A 21,207-nucleotide genomic window follows, 5' to 3' on the forward strand; every position below is an offset into this window, starting at 1 on the left:
AATTGTTTGAAGGCTGAAGGACTCCTAGGTTTATTATCAACTGCAGTTTTTGAAGTAGCTATAACTTGAAATTTTAAACAAGCCTGAGTTAGGTTCCCCAGTTTATGGAACAAGGAGGAAGGGCCGAATAGAGACAATAACAGATGCAAGGCTCTATCTGGGACTGGGTGGTGGAGGCGGGAGGGGGGGCGGAAGGGGAGGGGAATGGAGGAGCACACAGTGAATGAGGGAGGAAGGAGGAAGCACTACCACTGATTGTCATAATGGCAGACAACTCGTTTGAACAGTGCCTTCACCATGGGAGTGTATGCCATGTAAGCTGTATATCAAGAAAACCACGACTGAAAACAAACCAACCAACCGAGGTTGACTAATGGCTGCCAGGGGTGAGGGGGAAGACTTGTGGTTTAGAGGGCACTGAGTTTATGGAATGGTGGTGGAATCATTTGGAAAAAGATATCAATAATAGTTGCATAACCTTGAATAATCAATGGTACTGAAATATACAATACAATAGAAGGTATTGAATTGGAGAATGTTTTGATGCATATATTTTCCCCAGAGGTTAAAAAATAATAATTACACTAATAAATACAAGGAAGAAGAAAATATGCTAAAGTTGATTGTGATACTGACCGTACACTCTCCTTGATATGACTGAATTATTGAATTGTATGACAGGGAAGAAGTGCCAATAAAACTGTAAAGAGAGAAATGAAAGTAATTCTCAAAAAAAATCCTGATAAAACAGATGAGCTAGTTTTTATAAAATTAGATGCTATAAGACGCTTGTGATTTTGAACACTCAGTCTTTAAAGCATGCTTGCTTTAGATTAGTAGTTGTTCTTTAATATCATTAGTATTCACATCAGGCAAGATAAATTCCTCCCCCCCCCCCCCCGCAAGCTTTGAAAATCTGCTATTTTCTCTGGTTTATGGTTTAATGTTCCATTGCAGAACAAAATGGGAAATGCCGATACAGGAAAGAAGATCTTTATTCAAAAATGTGCTCAGTGCCACACAGTGGAAAACGGTGGCAAACACAAGACGGGTCCAAATCTCTGGGGTCTCTTTGGACGGAAAACAGGAGAAGCACGAGGATTTTCATACACGGATGCAAACAAAAACAAAGGTAAGAGCCAGCCCTGGGGAAAAGGACTGGATACTTTGTAGCAAAAGAGGAAGCCCATGATTTGGTATTATAATAATTTCTCATTTTGCGCATTAAAAGTGGGTTTCTTGTATTTCTATTAATGAGATACTTGTTTATATTATATCATGTGACCTGCCACTTTTTGATCAGAGGAATTCACAATATTGTACAGCATAGATATTTGAACTCACAGGTATTTCCTTTATGCAATAGATTTATGCTGAAAAAATTATGCATTCAATTTTTTAAAATCATCTTATTAGGGGCTTGTACAACTCTTATCACAGTCCATATATACGACCATTGTGGGTCAAGCACATCTGTACATTTGTTGCCCTGATCTTTCTCAAAACATTTGCCTTCTACTTGAGCCCTTGGTATCAGCTTCTCATTTTATCCTCTCCCTCTCTGCTCCCCCTCCCTCATGAACCCTTGATAATTTATAAATTATTATTATTTTGTCATGTCTTACACTGTCCGACGTCTCTCTTTACCCACTTTTCTGTTGTCCGTCCCCCAGGGAGGAGGTTATATGTAGATGAGTTCAATTTTTAAAGTGCAGATAATATTTTAATGGCATAATGGTAGTTTTCTGTTTGTAGCCATGATTTTTAGCAGACTTAAGGGTGGTGGTAGATACTATATAGGTTGAAAAAATATATTCAACACTTTCTTTGTGGTGGAAAGAAAAATAATAGATATAAGTTAAAGTATTTTAGGGTTTAGAGATTGAAAATAGCTTTAAAAAGGCATTAGTATATTTGCAAGAAAATTTGTCACACTTGGACTTCTATCTTTCTTGTTAACTGAATTGATATATATATATAATATTTGAAGTTTTCTTTGGGCACTGCCATTCTTTTTAGGCTTGAATGTCAAATCACGGTTATTGGGAAATGTCTTACAGGTAGTTTATTTGCAGGTATTTGACTCCTATTAAAAATCATGCAAGTTCATCACAACAAAAAAAAAAACCTTACCATAGTGAATGAGGCAGGGAGTGCAGAGTGGAGACCCAAAGCCCATTTGTAGGCCACTGGAAATCCCCTTGCAGAGGGGTCTGGGGGAGGAGACAAACCAGTCAAGGTGTGATGTAGCAACTATGAAAAATACAACTTTCCTTTAGTTCCTCAATGCTTTCTCCCCCGCACCCCCACCATCATGATCAAAATTCTACCTTGCAAGTCTGGCTAGACCAGAGATGTACACTGGTACAGATAGGACTGGAAGCACTGGGAATCCAGGACAGATGATCCCTTCAGGACCTGTTACCAGCCGTTGGGTCCGTTCTGGCTCCCGATGACTAACAGTGAAAGCTGTGTGGTCCTTGATGATGACTGGTGCGTTTGGGTCTCGGAGGGTCCTCTTCCAGCACTGTATTGAACAGTATCCTGTTATTACTCAGTAAGGTCTTCATTGGCTAAGTTGCACAAGGAGATTGCTAAGCCCTTCTTGCCAGTCTTAGTCTGGAAGCTTCTCTGAAACCTGTCCACCATGGCAGATCCTGCTAGTATTTGAAACCTAGGTTTCACCTTCTATCTGAAAATAGAGTATTGCTATAGAACCTATTGTAAGCAGAACTGGAATCAAACAAAGAAACACTTACTATTTATTTATCAGGAAAAGGAGACTTTAGGCAGGATGGCAGACTAGGCAGACATGCTATATAGACCCTTTACATCAGAGACATCAGAGATCCAGAGCACCCCTAAGCTTCATAGGAAAGGCTAGAGAAATGGATTGATACTTAGTGGGAGAGGAATCTGAGCAGGAACTGGGAGAGATGACATTGGCAGAGCAAGTGAATTGTCTGCTGTCTTGACTCAGTGCAACCACCTTGAACTTTGGTGAGCAGCATTTGATTGGGAAAGTGGCTTGGCAGCACAGGCTCCCACTGGTGGCTGGTGATAAAGGTGCCATCTTCTCTTATTTGCCACACCCTCCTGATGACCAGAATCATGGCCAGCCTCTACCATTCCCACCCATTGGCCAGACATTCCCCGCCTCACACATGCGTAGCCCATGCTCTGCCCTAGGTCAGAGTTGTGTACAGAATGCATGATGCTGGGTTCCTGGTTACCCCTGGGTGGACAAAAACTTCAGTAGCCCTGCCATGTCCCAGCTTCTCTTATTGCCCGAATGATCTGAGAATAAGCACTCTGACCTCAGCCACCCTCTGAGCTGGCATTAACTGCCTCCAGAGCAGGTGCCCTGGCCTCAGACACACCATTTAGAACTACTCCCCGTACCTCTCATGAGCTCCTTGCCTGACAGAATGTACCAACCTGTACTGGGTGCCCCACTCTCCCCCCACCCCATTTTCTCCTGAGTCTTGCTCCCACCCGTTTTTCCCTTTCTTAGTATTTTCTTTCTCACCCCTTGTTTGTATTTTCTCTGATTACTTTGTCTTGTTTCTCTTTTCTTTTCTCTGTCCTGTCATTTTTTATTCTCTTAGTTTTTTCTTTACCCCCACCTATTTCCCCTCCCCTAGTTTTATTTATAGTTTGTTCTCTTGGTTTTTATTTCCATTTCCCATTTTTTTAGTTATTAAACTATTCTTTTGTCTGCTTATCTTCTTACTCTTCTTTATATTTCCTGTTTTTGTTGTTTCTTTCCTATTTTTTCTTTGAGTTTCACCTGACAAGAAACTACAACTTGCCCACATGGCCCAACCACACCTGTACCTCCTGTAGTCCCACCTCCTGGGTGAGGGCCACGACCAGTTTTAGTCCCTCCTGATCACTGACAGATGGCCAAACCGGCCAGACCCACCTCCTCAGGACTACACAAACAGAAAATAGAAAACTGAGCACACTCACATTCACTAGTACACCTACTAAGAGATAGATGGTGCATGCCTAAGACCACACGGCCATACCCCCATCAGGTAGGTACAGCATACCCCCCATCAGGTAAGTGCAACAATGCCACATTGTCTCTGGGTCAACAGACCATTTTAGTTCAGATGAGAAATTGCAGTGTCTGAAACAAATGACCAGAATTGAGTCATAAGACCTTTAGAGGAAGAAATGTCATTGGAACTTCCTGAGAAGAATGTACTTTGAATAAACTTAGAAAATTGAATAAGCTGCTCACAAAACTAAGGAAAAAGCAGGGGGTGGGGAACTTTAGAAGAACTCAGAAGACACTTCAAGAACAAGGTGATAAAACATTTCCCCAGGCAGAGACCCCAAACCCATCTGTAGAGAATAGGATATTCCTTCACAGAAGGGTCACCAATGAAACACGATATTCTTCTGGTTACTTGAGGCTTCCTCACCCCCCACTCTCATGACCCAAGTCCTGCCTTTCAGTTCTGCCCCAACTGGAGCATGTGCACAGGTATAGGTAAGAACTCAAACACATGGAATCCAGGTCAGATAAACCCCTCAGGAACCAGGAGGGTAGCGGGGAAGTGAGGGAAGGAGGGAAGGAAGGGGAAATGGATCACAATGTTTGATGCATTAACACCCCCACCACCACCATCACTGGGACGAACAATAGAAACATGGGTGAAGGGAGACAGTAGTCAGTGTAAGATATGAAAATAATAATAATTTATAATTTATCAAGGGGTCATGAGGGTGGGGGTGGGGGGAAGGAGGGAAAAAAGAGGAGCTGATACCAACAGCTCAAATAGAAAGTAAATGTTTAGAAAATGATGATGGCAACATATGTGCAAATATGCTGGATATAGTTGATGTATGGATTGTTATAAGAGCTGTAAGAACCCCCAATAAGACCAAATTTCAATCCAGTGCACCAAGACATGAATGCAACATGCCAGCATGAAGCAGGAAACCAAAAGAGCGGTCTGCGGGTCTTGCCCCAATCGTAATTATGTGTACACCACACCCCCTCCCCACAGAAGAATTCACTTCAGAAGACAGCACTGAAGCTACAGCCCAGGGAGAGGGGCACTCTGATCAGCGCACACGGGAGCAAACAAAGAGGGACAGAGAGAGAGGGGAACACGTCCTAGGCTATCAAGCCCCGAGGACCTGCTCAGAACAGCCAATGCACAGAGGACCATAAGGCTGGCCACACCATGAGACATGCCATCCCTCCGTGACCCATAGTGCTACAAGGGACAACCGTGGAGGCACAGTGTGGGAATTGTGCCGATCTGACCCCACACACCGGGGCAAAATACTAAGGGCGTGTAACAGCAGCAAGGGGAGCAAAGCAATGAATTTCTCTGGGAATACCAAAAGCAAACTTTGGGTCCAGGATGTGACACCCATCAGACTAGACTGGGAAACACTCCTCAAGGTCAACAAACAGACCTGAAACTATTTATATACAGGCTTTTCTTTTTTGTTGTTGTTGGGGTTTTGTTTTCTTTTGTTACTTGGTTTTCCTCTGTCTTGTTTTGTGCTTATTAATGTCTCTGCATGTCTATCTAGATACGATAGGTGGGACAAACAACCTAGAGGAGAAAACAGTGGGACATTGGTGGGGACATGGGAGAGGGGGAGGTAGGGGTAAGGAAGTGGGTGTTAACAAACCATGGGAAAAGGGAACAAGTGATCTAAAATCGACAGTGAGGAGGGTGTAGGAGGCCTGGTGGGGCTTGATCAAGAGCAATGTAACCCAGAGGAATCACTGAAACCCAAATGAAGGCCGAACATGATAGTGGGACAAGAGGAAAGTAAAAGGAAATAGAGGAAAGAACTAGGAGGCAAAGGGCATTTATAGAGATCTAAATACAGGCAAGTATGTATGTAAATATATTTATATATGATGATGGGGAAATAGATTTATGTACATATATGCTAAGTATTAAGGTAGCAGATGGACATTGGGCCTTTACTCCAGTACTCCCTCAAAGCAAGAACACGTTGTCCTAATAACCTGGCATTCCGTAATGCTCACCTTCCCAACACTATCACTGAAGTCAAAATGGGTGCACAGCAAATTTGGTGAAGAAAGTTGATGGTGCCCGGCTCTCAAAAGATACAGTGTCTGGGGTCTTAATGGCTTGAAGACAAACAAGCGACAATCTAGCTGAGACAACAAAAGTCCATATGGAAGAAGCACTCCAGCTTGTGTGATCATGAGGTGTCGATGGGATCAGGTATCAGGCATCAAAGACCCAGAACAAAAATATCATATCAATGTGAATGAGGGGGAGTGAAGAGTGGAGACTCAAAACCCAACTGTAGACAGAAGGATCACAAGGAAGAGACGTGCCAGTCAGGGTGCAGTGCAGCAACGATGAAACATACAACATTCCTCTAATTCTGTAATGCTTCCTGTCCCCCACTATCATGATCCAAATTCTACGTTACAAATCCGGTAGACCAGAGCATGTACACTGGTACAGATCAAAGCTGGAAACACTGGGAATCCAGGGCAGGTAAACCCCTCAGGACCAATAATGAGAGTAGCAATACCAGGAGGGTAAGGGGAAGAGGGGGCAGAAAGTGGGAACCAATCACAATGATGTACATATAACCCCCTCCCTGGGGAATGGACAACAGAAAAGTGGTGAAGGGAGACATCAGTCAGTGTAAGACATGAAAAAATAATAAATTTATAAATTATCAAGGTTTCGGGAGTGGGGAGAGGGAGAGAGGGAGGGGAAAATGGGCTAATACCAAGGGCTGAAGTGGAAAAAATGTTTTGGAAATCATGATGACAACACATGTACAAATGTGTTTGACACGATGGATGGATGGATTGTGATAAGGTTGTACTAGCCCCCAATAAATTGATTTTTAAAAAAGAACCCCCAGTAAAATGATCTTTAAATAAAGCCCCAACATTTCCCGGATTCACATGAGACTGACATCACATACCAAAACCTTTGGGACACCACAAAAGCAGTGCTCAGAAGGCAATTTATAGCAATATATGCAGACATCAAAAATGAAGAAAGGACCAACATTAATACCTTAATCCAACATTTTCAACAATAAGAGAAAGAGCAACAACACAAACCTACATTAACTTGAAGAATAAAGAATATACAAGAGGTAAAACTGTATTTGTAGACGATATGATTCTACATGTAGAAAATTCCAAAGACTCCGCAAGAAAAATACTGGAACTAATTGCAAGAATCAGCAAAGCGGCAGCGTACAGAATCAGATTCCTTTACAACAGAGGTGTCAAACTGGCGGCCCACGGGTCGCATGTGGCCCCCAAGGTAATTTTTGTGGACCACATGCTCTGAAATAAAATGAAAATAGAAAAAAATGTATTATGAAGGAAATAGCACTTAGGGGAGATCGAGGCAATACCATACATAAAATTCCCTTGTTACATATTATTTAAGAACATCATGGGCCACAAAATATTACCTCAGGGTCTGCATGCGGCCCGTGGGCTGCCAGTCTGACACCCCTGCTTTACACTAACAGAGATCTGAAAAAGAAATCAGGAAAACAGTACCAGTTACAATCACCACATATAAAGAGGATATGGAGGTGGCAGCTGACCTCCACCTTCATTCACAAAAGGCAAGAAAAACCAAACTCAACATCAGTCAAAAACCAATTCCTGGGAGACTGAAGTCAGACATGACTTTACCCTTCAACCTTCTTTGTTAATTTTGACACCAGCTATGTCTCCCACAGCACTCGGATCCTCTGCTGAGTTGGAAAATTCATTGCAACGGCTACACAGAACTCAAAGAAAATATTTACGGTTATAGGATTTATTAGGGAAATTAGCAGGTCACAATTCAGAATCAGAAATGCTCAGGATACAGTTCCTCTGGTCAGCAGTGCGTCTTCTTGCTGTGACTGTGGACCTGCCACTCTGTCATCCTTCTCTGTTTGCACCTTTTGCATTCCAAACACCAGTTACTGTGCATGCATCTTGATAGCATATTTGATTAGTTTTATTCTTCAGAAGCTGGTAAAAGTCTTTAAGGACCTCATCCTTGACATTAATGGTTGGTGTGTGAATTTGATTAAGAGTATTCCCTGACCTTCCTTGACCTACCCTACCATGACTGCATTTCAGGACAGAGCCTGAAAAGTCCTTTTTGATGATGAATGTGATGGCATTCCTCCTCAGTTGGCCATTTCCGGCATCGTGGACCATATGATCTAATTCATAATCGCAAATACCAGTTCATTTACGCTTACGAATGCAGAAAATAGTGATCTTTATGCATTCTAAATGAGATGTTGGGCTATCCTTGTTTCACAAAGTGGAGGGTACTACCCCCTGGAGGGTGCTGAGATGACCCAGGGACCGACAAATGCAAAAGATACCTGCACTTTATCCAGAATTACGAGCTATACTACAAAAGTTTTCAATCACCACTTGTGTTATCTCAAGTAACATTATCCACGTTTTCTATTTAGATTTTCTTCTTCATTGTAATAGCCACACGCAATTCCCAGACAGTGCTCACAATTATAGAGTTTATTGTGAACGTTAGCAGTTTACAATTCAGAGTGAATTGCTCAGGATACTGATGTTCAATCAGGACACATTTACCAACTTCTTTAAAGACTGCTAATAAATGCCCAAAAGGCCTGCCACTCGGTGGTACGTCTCAATGGAAGGAACTTGGGTAAGCTCCGTCGGTCAGTGACTCGGGCTCCCTGAAGTAAGTGCCAAGATGCACTCCAATTCGGTCAGCCACAACTCGAAGGCACTCAAGTCCACCATGGGGTCGTAAGTCTAGCTCTCCCTCACGTGCTCTGAGACACCCCATTCCACAGACGAGCCTCCTGTCCCAAAGCGCTCAGCTTTGTTAGCTGTGTGCTCTGGGAAGACTGCCTCTGCTCTGGCTCCTGCTCTGGCTCTCCATTCCGATGCTGCTCCTTCAATGGCACGGCTGTCTTGCACACCAAGGAGCTTCAGGGATCCTGGTACAGAGGGCTCCCAACACACCTGGCTCTCGCTAGTAGTGAGATCTCCCCTTATGCTGACCAGAGGGCACATTTTATCCCCGCAAGATGGCAATCCAGTGGATCCTAGTAACTATTACCCGTGGGTGAATCTTAGCAGTGTCATCCTCCATTTTCCTGCCCAGACCTATCCAAAAAAAGGTCCTTCGGTGGAAGTTGCTTTGACTAGAAGAGCTGTATTGAATAATTATCTGTCTCTGCAATGGGAGAGGGGACACGACTGAGTTTTTATTTTATTTTCTAAAAGGGAGCAGTAGGCCAAATAAGTTTGGGAACCTTGTTTGGGTTAAATGAACACTGAGGTCTCTTCTAGAAGGAACTGCTTGTGGTTTTAGGGGAAGGAGTTGTGCTTAGGCACAATATTTCTGGGGCTGTGGCTTCCTTGTGACTTGAATACTTCCAGTCGCCTTGTTAGTACTAGATTTCTACAGGTAGCTGAGAGCTGGAGCCCCAAAGACGAATTCAGGAATTTCCTTATGAGTGAGAAACCACCAATGTTCTTAGCTATAACCCTCCTATAGAGTCCAAGTGTAATCTTGGTTCATGTATGTGGGGGACATTAAAAATGCAAATGCTGCAAATGTGATTTCAAAAACTTATTTTCACCTTTGTAGGCATTGTCTGGGGAGAAGAGACTCTGAATGAATATTTGGAGAACCCAAAGAAATACATCCCTGGAACTAAAATGATCTTTGCTGGTCTCAAGAAGAAGAGTGAGAGAGAAGACCTTATTCAATATCTAAAAGAGTCCACATCTTAATGAAATACTCAGTAGTACTTCAAAAATACTAGTGATAAGCCATTTTTTCTAATTTCAAACATTACATATTTTAACAAGTGGTATTTGGTCTTTTTTGATCAACCTGTAGTCACTTTCACAGTTAAAAATAAAAGTTGATAGTTTTCATTGTGTGTATTTTCTGAGCAAATGCCCTTCAGAGACTGAGCTTGCTTACTAAGGATGGGGATCAGGAAGAATGGAGGGGGAGCGGGACAAAGACTGAACCCTACTGTGCCTTAGTCGTCCCATACACAAAAAGTCGTATATTCTTAGCAACCGCTGTTGAGTGTTGAAATAGCTTCCAAAACCTTACATCTCAGTAATGTAAAGGGAAGCACTTAGTTTTCATTAAGTTGTGTTTGGTTATTTATTTAGTCATAGATTTTCCTTTTATTATAAATAGTACTTAACTGAAGAAGTAATGCTGGGAAAATGGAGCCAAATATGCCAATTATCTTAGGAATAGATAAAAACCAAATTGCTGACCACGAGTGACATCAAAATATAAAGTAGAGAGAAGGGGAAAGGAAAGCGTGTTGCCTGGTACTAAACCTTTATGTTATAAAACACATCCTCATTTTGCATTAAATTAACCTTTTGCATCACGAGTCATGTCAGGAGAGAGAACAGGGACCCTGAGAGAGGCTCATCAATTGGAGAGTCAATCAGGGCGAGGGCAATAAGGTAGCGCAATTCCATAGCCCAGCTTGTGGGGAAGGAGCAGGGACCCTGGGTTGTGTGAAGCAGCCCCGCGGCAGCTGTGCAGCCCGCAGATGGTCTGTTACCTGAAGAAGGGGGTCCAAGCAAGAAGGAGGCGCTGCCGCTGCATCAGGGCAGGCTAATGGGCTAGCAGGCATCGTTACGGGTCAGGATGGTTTCTCTTTAGAAGGAGACTGAGCGATCTGGTGCCCAAAGCAAACCGTGTCTCCTGTTTTCTAATTCTCACTTGCAGGTGTTGTGGAATGTGTTAGCTGAGAAAATGGAACTGAAGGGTCTAGTCTGAGGGGTTCACGGTTAAAAAAGCGGAGATTTCCAGATGAGGGTGAATATTAAATGTTCACACTCTCCAGGCCGCCCCTGAATTTTCTGGAAAGCAGCGAGAACGCACTTCCCTGGCAGGAGCAGACAGTGCTGGGGTGGAGAAGGTATCCCTGGGCCTGAGGGCTTCCAGCAAAACTGAGCTTGTTACCCCTCTCCCTGGGGCCTGTTGGGTGGGACAGAAACGCCAGCGCTGGGAAGGCTGCTGGTGTCAGAGCTGAGCAGGAGTTACTAAGGGGTGTAACTAGCTAACCTACCTCATTGTCCGCCTTGCAGGAGAACAGAAAGACCATGAGAAGACAGTTGAAAATTCCCATTCACTCTCACAGTTCACATTCATCAGCCATGGGCGTGGCATTGCCAAATGCCACCGATCAACAAGAAGGAAGGCGGCCTCATGTTTACAATCAAAATACGTTTGACTTATGGAAAAGGAAAGATAGATAGGAGAGCCAGGGTCGCTGAAGGTGTTGGCTCTTGCTTTAAATTTATGCTTCCCTTCCCCGAAGCCACTGCTGTTGAGATGATTCCAACGTGGAGAACCGGTAGGAGTGAGGAAAACCGCTCAATCCGGTTTTCCAGGGTGTACGTTTTCCTGGGAGCATCTCATCTTTCTCTTAAGCGGCTGATGCCTTCAAGCCACCAACCTTTTGCTACTCAGCCCAATGCTGACCTCACTGCAAGACTAGGGACCCTATCTCTCCCTTCACAACTAACCAAACTAGCTTTCACCAAGTCAATTCCAACTTATCAAGATCCTAGAGAAGAGAGTAGATAGATTTGCCTCTGTGAGCAGCCTGGCAGGGAGTCTTGATGTGAGCAGAACACTTCATTTCTCTCCCAGGGCCTGGTGGTTTCCAACTGCTGACCTTGTGGTTAGCAGCCCAACTCGGAACCACTGTGCCACCAGGCCTCCGTGTTCATTTTATTTCAATGCTTTGATGTAGGAAATACAAGTGCAAAACACGTACTCCTCTTCTGGTAGCCATGTTTCCTGTATCCAAGTATTTTAAAACGGAAGAAATTTTGCAAATGAATACACAAATTAAAATTCTGCTGGTGGCGGGCCTCGTGATTGGGTATTCAAGTATGTTACCTTTGAGAGACTCACATTCATCTTCGGATCAATTTGTCTGAAGGGACTTAGGGCAACACAATATATCGCACCAATTTAGAACTGTGTTTCCTAGCAGTCGCTTCTCAATCTGGTTCTAGTTAGGATTGGCCCCTGAGAAATTTCGCTGAGATTTGGAAGCCAGAAGAACGAGGCAGAAGCCATTGTATTCAGAAGGTGCATTTCCCCAGGTGCAGTTCAGGTGCGGTGACAACTCTGCCCCTGCTCTGTTGGCTCACCTTTGTGTAGCGGGACAGAAGGCAGACCTGCCCCTATTGTGGCTTCTGTGAGGATTCTCTTAGTTTCTGCTAGTTCAAGGCTTGGTGTTTGGGGGGCTTTGGGGTGAAGGGCCCAATTTGTTTAGGTTATCCATATCATTGAGGCTAGAGGTGGTAAGAAGTGACGTGGGTCCCAGTTTGTCCTCGCAGATCTCTGTGTCGTAGGATGGCTATAATGAAGTGCCACAAACTAGGGGGTTTAAACAAATGTACTCCCTCACAGTTTGGGATGCCAGAAGTCGGGAATGAAGATGTCATGGTTGCTTCCTTCCAGAGGAGTCTGAGGGCGTCTGTACCGCCTCTCCTAGTTTGTGATGGCTTCCCATAATCCTTGGTGTTCCCTGGTTTACGGATGCATCACTCCCATCCGCGCTTTCCTCTTCATGGGGTGTATTCCTGTGCGTGTCTCTGTGTTTCTGCTTATATGGATTCTAATCATATTGGATTAAGGCCCCACCCGATTCAAGTATGACCTCAGCTAATTACTTTTGTGAAGACCTGTTTCTAAATAAGGCTGCGAAGTTCTGGGAAGAACTTGAATTTTTTGTTTGTTTGTTTGGGACATAATCCAACCCAGTACCTCCTCCTAGCTCTGCGTCAGCAGTTCTTCCCAGCCTGACCTGTGCTGATGATCTGCAGCAACCTGAGTTCATCACCAGATGTAGAGCCAATGATTTCGTTTGCTTCACTAGCTTCCTTTTGTGGTCTTAGTGTTTTGCTTTAATCCGTGAGCACTTACTTTCTAGACCTCTGTCTTCCCAGGTTCTCAAAAAATTCTGTAAGGTGTGTTGCTGTCACATTGGCCCCAATGCCTCAGGTAGAGTGTCATGGTGGAACCGTGCTGCACATGCTTCGCCCGTGCAGAAGCATATCACCAGATCACTGCTGCCGAGGAGCCCGTGTTGTCAAACCGCCAAACTGTTAGCTACTAGTTGGGTAACTCACTCACTGCCATCAAGTCGATGCCAACTCATAGTGACCCTATAGGGCAGGGAAGCACTTTCCCTGTGTGTTTCTGAGACTGGAACTCTTTATGGGAGTGGACAGCCCTGTCTTTCTCCTGCAGAGTGGCTGGTGGTTTCAAACTGCTGAACTTGCGGATCACAGCCCAACATGTAACCAGTACACCACCATGGCTTTGGTAGTAATTCAGTGGGTACTTGTTAGTGCAAACCAGCAACTTGTCACTCCTAGAGTGCTACTCCGCTGGTTAAGCCCTGATGCAGGCGCTGTTTTGTACAACATAGCCGCTCAGTGAATGGTAGGAACCGTTCAGGGATTACTCTCGAAGGGGTCTTCAACCTAAATTGGTGCCCCTTAACAGAACAATGCGGAAAACAATTAATTTATAAGAATTAAGGTCTGCACATATCTCAGAATCTTGAGTTATACATGCAGTAGAAAAAATATGTACAGTAATCAGAGAACTCATTCCTAGGAACCATGAGACTTCAGCAACCAGGAAACATTATACTGACTACCTATTAAGAAAAATACATTTGAAAAACATTACAGGCCATTTCTATATGATGTACTCTTATGGCTTTTAGCAGATGCAGTTTTAATGCATATCTTGATATTAATCTGAAAGAACCAACTGTTGTTTTGTTTGCTTAAAGTAAAAATGTGACGTATGTTAACTTGAAGGAACCGAGAGAAATCTTTAGAAACCACGGACCCTGGCTAAATCTTCACATTTGAATACCAGAGAGTGAGGGAGACAGTATTCCATTTACTTCTCAAGAATCAATTATCTACAGTATAGCATAATTTTGAGAGCATTTCTTTAGCGTTTTCTCCACCATGCATTTGTTTAAACTATTAACAGGTAAGGAATTTAGAATCAAAATTTCTTCTCTGAATTTAAACTCAACAAATAGTCTTTATCATCAGAATCACAGTCACAATGTCAGGGGGTTCTTTAGCCCGAATTCCTTATTCTCCACAAGGTGGGGCCTTGTTTAAATGCAGAACAGTGCTGCTGGAGGGCAGGTGGCGGTGGGTGTCCTAGTCGATGGGGTGGGTGGGGGAGGGTCCGGGAAGGCGCAACCTTAGCGCAACTGTGAAATGTGGAAGTTTGGCCGAGTCACTCTTTCACAAATGATTTATTTGCGGAGCTTTTTGTTTAAATAAGGCTTCCCCCAAACAGACTCATTATTTAAAATAGAACCACAGTGATTGAGGAAGGGGTTGGCTCTCTCCTTCCTTTCTTCTGCACCCATCCTTCTTCTTTACCTCCTAGGAGTAAGACTCCTTTGGAAGAAAAGATAGAGGACTAGACAATGTTTTAAAATGACGGTTCCCAAACTCTTCCACAATGGAGGAAAACCAAGGCCCAGGACTTGCCCCTAATGAAACACCTCATTGCTGTTGTTCCAAGAACTGAGACTAGAACCCGAGTTCTGATTTGGAACAACGTGTTTTTCTACTTCTCACATGGGGTTCCGGCTTTGAGATTCACACATTTCAATTCCTGTCATCCATCTCCTCCGCCCTCCCACATTTAACACTGTCCTTCTTGAAAGACTGCAGTGACGTTTTTGGTCATATGTAATGAAATTATTTTTAATAAAATCGTTCTGTATAAATATGGCCAAGAGGATTCTTGGGTTGTTTTAATTTTTCCCTTTTTCTTGTTTAGAATAGTAACACGTGAAAATTATTGCTATGTTAATATTGTTTGGCTGTAAAAATATAGTAATTTTGAACCATCACATGTCCATCCAAGAATGTGGCTTACTATAGTGGAAGGGAATTAATGAACAGGTTTTCCTAATATGGATTTATTGTGCATCATGGTAGCTAGTCTCCAAAGATAGTCCCCAATAAGCCATCTTTCTAGATGTGTGTGTGTGCCTTTGTATAGTCCTCTCCTGCATTGCATAGAGGCTGACATAGCTTTGAACTATTCGATCCTGACTTTGACTAACGGAAGACTGGAGAAATGATGCTGTGCCAGCTCTAGTTCGCAACCTTGCAAGCCCGAGAGCTTGCGCTTTGGGGAGACTTCAGCCAGGGTGGGAGTTGTTTGGCTAGCCTGCTGGAGGACTAGTCCTGGAGACAACCCAGGGAGAGTAAAAGGACCCAAGACTGGATAAAAGAGACAAAAGCAGGCAGACAGACACGCACACTCGCACGCATGCACACCAATTGAGTAGTCCCACAGTCCCAACTGAGCCCAGGACTTGAGCCCTCTTTGCCTGCGGGCCAGATGTCAAAGCGAATCACCCAGTCCAGTCTCAGCACCAGGGGACTGTTGCACAGACGGTTTTTGAATGTTCTTAAAAATCACAATCTTGTTTTCAACCTGCGAGAGTGGAGCTTTTGACAGGTGGCTCTACAATTGGTTTGATTTTGTCCTTTATGTCGATGCTGCCGTGTGATGATTAGGCTTCCACGGAATTCTTCTTATTTTGTTTTTTGGAGACATTCCTTTGCCTGGAAGTTGAGTAGCAATTAGCCTTCGTTGCTCAAGCATATATTTTAAAATTTCATTGTAAAAAAATAACATGTGAGTTGCCAGTTTAACCATTTAAAATGCACAATTTAGCATCATTAATTGTATTCCCAATGCATGCAACCATCTATACTAGCTAGTTCCAAAACGTTTCATCGCTCCCAACAAAAACACTGCACCCCTTCTGAGCAACAATAGCTCCCTACACCTCTGCTCAGCCTACTCCCTGCTTCCCACCCTGGTAACCTATAATGGACTTTTCTGTCCCTATGAATTTGCCTATGTAAGATATTTGACATTAGCAGAATCATGCCATGTTTCTCTGGTTTATTTCACTTAGCATAATATTTTCAATTCTGGCTTTGAACTTGAGAGTCCTTCAAAAAGTTCGAGGAGAGATGACATTAAAAGATAATAGAGGGAGGAGATGCGATGCAGCATCAAAGAAGAATACAGCTTTCCTCTAGTTCCTAAATTCTCCCCCCACCCCACAATGTCATCATCCAAATTCTATCTTGCAAGTCTGGATAAAGCAGAGGATGTACACTGGTGCAGATAGGAGCTGGAGGCATAGGTAATCCAGGGTGGATGATCCCTTCAGGACCAGGGGTATGAGTGGCGATACTGGGAGGGTAGAGGGAAAGTGGGTTGGAAAGAGGGAACCGAATACAAGGATCTACATGTGACCTCCTCCCTGGGGTACAGACAACAGAAAAGGGGGTGAAGGGAGATGTCGACCAGGGCAAGATATGACAAAATAATAATTTATAAATTATCAAGGGCTCTTGAGGGAGGGGGGAGCGGGGAGGGAGGGGGAAAACGAGGACCTGATGCAAAGGGCTTAAGTGGAGAGCAAATGTTTTGAGAATGATGAGGGCAATGAATGTACAAATGTGCTTTACATAATTGATGTATGTATATGTATGGATTGTGATAAGAGTTGTATGAGCCCCTAATAAAATGCTTAAAAAAAGATAATAGAGTGGAAGGTCTCTATTAAGTTTTTCTCAGTGAGTACGTATGATACATGGTGGTAGCTGGTCTACAAAGATATCTCCAGTGAGCCATGAATCAGAGCCGATTCAAATAGTAGAACTTCATTTTTTCATGGTGCAATAATATCCTATATGATAGATACACCACATTTTGGGGGGTCATCCTTGGTCTGTTTCCACCTTTGGATGGTTGCAAATAATGTTGATATGAACATTGGTGTACAAGTATCTTTTTTAGTTCTTGTTTTTCAATTCTTTTGAGCATAAACCTAGGAGCAGAATTGCTGAGTCATAGGGAATTCTATGTTTAACTTTAAGAAATAGGTGTCTATTTTTATTATGGAAAAATGGTACACAACAAAACGCCACCCATTGAACAATTTTAACCTGACGAATTCAGTGACATTGCTGCTGCTCTTACACGGTGCAGCCTTTATTGCTAGTTATTTCAAAATTATTCTGTCTGAGCAAAACCTCCCCTCATCTCCTTCCCCCATGTCTGGTAAATCACTAATGATTTTCGACTTCTATATATTTACTTATTTCTTATTACTAAGACCATATGGCATTTGTCCTTTTATAGCTTCTTTCACACACAATGTTTTCTAGGTCCATCCATGTGTGGTCTATACACCAGGACTTCATTTCTCTTTATGAATGAGTAATACACATCCCATTACACGTTCGTACCACACTCTGTTTATTCATTCATTCATCTGTCGATGGGCATTTAGGCGGTTTCCACCTTTCGTCGGTGCTGCAGCGAACCTTGGTATACACCCGTCAGTTTGTGTCCCTGCTTTTCTACACCGGTATCTAAGATTGGGCTTCCTGAATCACGTGGTAGTTTTGTGTTAACTTTCTGAAGACACACCCAGTGCTTTTCCACAGTGACTGTACTATTTTGAATTCCCATAATCAATGCATGAAGGTCCTAATTGCTCTACATAGGGGCCAGTCCCTTTTGTTTTCTTTTTCTTCATCATTGCCAATCGAATTTGGTAAGGTAATAGCTCACTGGGGTTTGGGTCTGCGCTCCTCTCATGGCCAATTGGATTGAGTGTATTTCCATGCGCTTCTTGGCTATTTGAGTATCTTCCTGGGAAAAATGTCTATTCAGTCCTTTGTCCAGTTTTTTATTGGGTTGTTTCCCTTTTTGTTGTTAAATTGTGGGTTTTTAATATATACATACATATATATAAATAATTTGGACATTAGATTCTTATCAAATACATAGTTTCTGGGTAGTTTCTTTCAAATCTGTAGGTTATCTTTTCATCATATTATTAAAGCCTTTTTATGAATATTTGTATTTAATTTTTATGCGGTCTCATTTACTTTTTTTCTTCCTGTACTTTTGTTGTTATATTTGCTAATTCATCATTTAGGACTAGGTTCCACAGCCAGGCCTCTATATTATTGTCTAAGATTTTTATGTTTTTAGTTCTTTGATCCATTTTGAATTTGTGTTAGTGCACACGGTGAAGTGTGGACCCTGACTCATTCATCTGCATGTGGAAATCCAATATCTCCAGCACCTTTATAGAAGGGACTCTTCCTTCCCCTATTGAATGGACTTAGCAATCATGTTGAAAATCAATTGACCATTGATAAATGGAGTTATCTATGGGCTTTCAATTCTATTCCATCTATCTATCTATCTATCTATCTATCTATCTATCTATCTATCTATCTATTATTATACTAAAACAAATCTGTTTTAATTACTATTTCCTTATATATTCTCTGAAATCAAAAAGTGTGACTTTACTGACTTTATTTAAGATTGTTTTAGTTATTTGTGTTTGCTTACCCTTCCAAATAAATTTGTATATTTCCCTAAATGTATGGCAAATTTACTGAAATGAGGCTCTTTATAACTTTCATTTAATATCACCTAGCACAAAATTCATGTTTTGCTGCAGAAACTTTAATGTGAATGTGTTTGATTAGAAGATGTTGCCCCTGATCCCACAGGAGACATTATGTAAGATACGATATATGCTCTAACAATATTTCTAAAATAAAGAAAATTATGATTTTCAAAGTTGATCTGGCCCCAATGATGTTGGAAAAAGTTATGTAGACAAACTAAAATTGAGTTGTAAACAAAGAAACTTTGGCTGGAAGAAAATGATTAAAACACAAACTAGTGGCGGGACTGTCGGTGACTTATAAATCATTTGGATGATTTCCTAATTTGAAATACTCACAAACGTACCACAGAAGAAGAATTGAACTTGAACTTGTTCTTTGAGCTGTACAAGCCCTGTTTGGGCTGACCGGGTCAGAGATTCACAAGGCTACGTTCATTAGCTCATCTGATAATACAGCCATGACGATGATACTTTCCAGAATAACTGTTACGTTAGCCGTTCACGTTTGCTTTATATCAACAAAGGACGAATTTGGCAACAACCTCCTGGCTGCCCCAAGTTCAAACCGTCTTTGATTTTGATGTGTTTATATTGAAAAGGTAAATTCTGAAATTAAATCATTGTAAAGTGTCTGATGAGGAACTTGTAGAGTGCATTTGGAAATGACTATTTGAAACTAGCTGCTCGGCCTTATTCTGGTCTCATTTCTCACGGCTGATACAAAAATAAAGTGAAACGTTGGAAGTTGATGTATTTGCTCTTTAGCTATTAGTTGTTATAAAAGTGACTCTAGAAGGGAATATTTCGTTTGTAAATCAAGCCATAAATAACAGCTAAGACAAATGGGGACTGTCTTTTAACAATAAGGCATTTTAATTTTATTCTTAAAAAATAAGACATAATTACAGTACCTTGAATGATGAGTACTTTTAATTTTGTGGATGAAACCTTCATAATTAAGAAGAAAGATATTAGTGTTTAACATTTATTTCCATCCTTCTAACATATTCATATCACTTCCAAATTAAGATCAATTTATCTGTTGCTGAATTTTTCCTGCCAACTTTTGTTATTGGTAGGTGGCCCATGTTCTGAATATTAATTATTGTTTTGGATTGTCATTGGATAATAAGTGGTGTCATATATCATGGTATTTAGGAATGATTCTGATGTGTGTTATGCATTTTCTTATCTGTCATACTCCATCAATTGTATCTGACATTATCAATTCCACTTTAATATTCATGCTTTGCTTCCCTAGGTAGGTGTGTATAGTCTTTGCAGAAAGAGCTAATTCTTATACTATTTTATATTCTCATCATCTAACGGACTGCTGCATTGGCTGTTAAAATAATTTCAATGAAATTACTTTTACAAAGATTGAAGGAATCTTTTATATTGTGTTTACTCATAAATCCTGTTAAAATTGAACTACAGTGATAGGGGAAATATTTTGAAACTCTTAAACTATTATCAACCTTTTGCACCAGTAGAACCTTCTTTCATAAGATACTAATGCTGCTTAAAAAATTATTTCTGGAGATATAAAATACTCTATTTGAAGAAGAAGAAGCAATATTCTGAAACATTTATGGCATTATATTGAAACTTGTTTTTCTGTACCTTGATGGGTCAATTATTCACTTAGATGTCTTTGAAATGTAAAAATCTGCTAATTTTAATATAATTCTGAGACTATAATTAATTATGAATCCATATTGGAATAATTCATCTTTTGTTTTATCCTGTGAATGTCTATTTCTTACTAGAACGATACTACAATTTTTTTTCTTTAGTTAACTTTTTATTGTGAATTAGATAAAGGTTTATAGAGCAACATTCAACAATTCATTTGCATTCAATTACATTCAACAATTCATACACATTTTGTTTCAACTCACTCATAATCCCTCAATGTACCATCACCCACCCCAATTTTCCCCTGTGCTTCCTGCCTACATCCCTCCTCACCATTTTGATTTCTTAAAGTGTATGTTTCATTTTGAAAATTATGTCAACAGTCATTTACATATCTGAAAGTGCTCACTGGATACAAAGTAAAAGTCAAGGTGACAGCTTTAGGAGAGAATGAGTAGGAGACAGGACTAAGTCACAGAAGTCGATGGCTTTCAATAAACTGATAGCAAATTGTGAGCAGTCACTGGAGTGAAAGGCAATCAGGAGCAGATCAGAGGTTGTGCTTGGGAGGTCACTTTGCAGGAACTATGTGTCTGCTCTAGATCTCAATTTCCATGTAAGCAAAATGGAAGTGGATTGTTAAGGTTCAACCATGTTCTAAAATGTAACGAGTCCCCTTTAGAATAACCAAGGTTACCGTGCATGCTAACCAGTGTTTGGCACTGGGTATATTAAGTGCTGAGTAAGTGTTACTTGACAGTGATAAGGGCATTCAAAGCTAGGATTAGAAAAAAAACCCTTAAAAACTGTCTATAGAAAGGCGTTTCCATCTTCTCCCATGAGAGATTACTTAAACAATAGTTCCAGCTTAGGGGCTGCTGCTGTTGTGATTGTCAGGTACCATCAAGTCGGTTCCAACCCATAACGACCTATGCACAACAGAATGAAGCACTGCCCTGTCTTGCACCTTCCTCGTAATTGTTCCCATGCTTGAACCCCTTGATA

The 21,207-nt window shown here is 41.6% G+C and overlaps 1 protein-coding gene across 1 annotated transcript; it reads left to right on the forward strand.

Annotated features, from left to right (window-relative positions):
* The first annotated feature begins 963 nt into the window (after positions 1-963).
* On the forward strand, positions 964-9,784 carry LOC142424285 (cytochrome c, testis-specific). The gene is made up of 2 exons (XM_075529419.1): positions 964-1,132; positions 9,639-9,784. The coding sequence occupies exons 1-2, from the start codon at positions 964-966 to the stop codon at positions 9,782-9,784; spliced, it is 315 nt and encodes a 104-aa protein (XP_075385534.1).
* Positions 9,785-21,207: the final 11,423 nt, after the last annotated feature.

Source organism: Tenrec ecaudatus, chromosome 13 (genome assembly GCF_050624435.1).
Source record: "Tenrec ecaudatus isolate mTenEca1 chromosome 13, mTenEca1.hap1, whole genome shotgun sequence".
Taxonomy (NCBI): domain Eukaryota; kingdom Metazoa; phylum Chordata; class Mammalia; order Afrosoricida; family Tenrecidae; genus Tenrec; species Tenrec ecaudatus.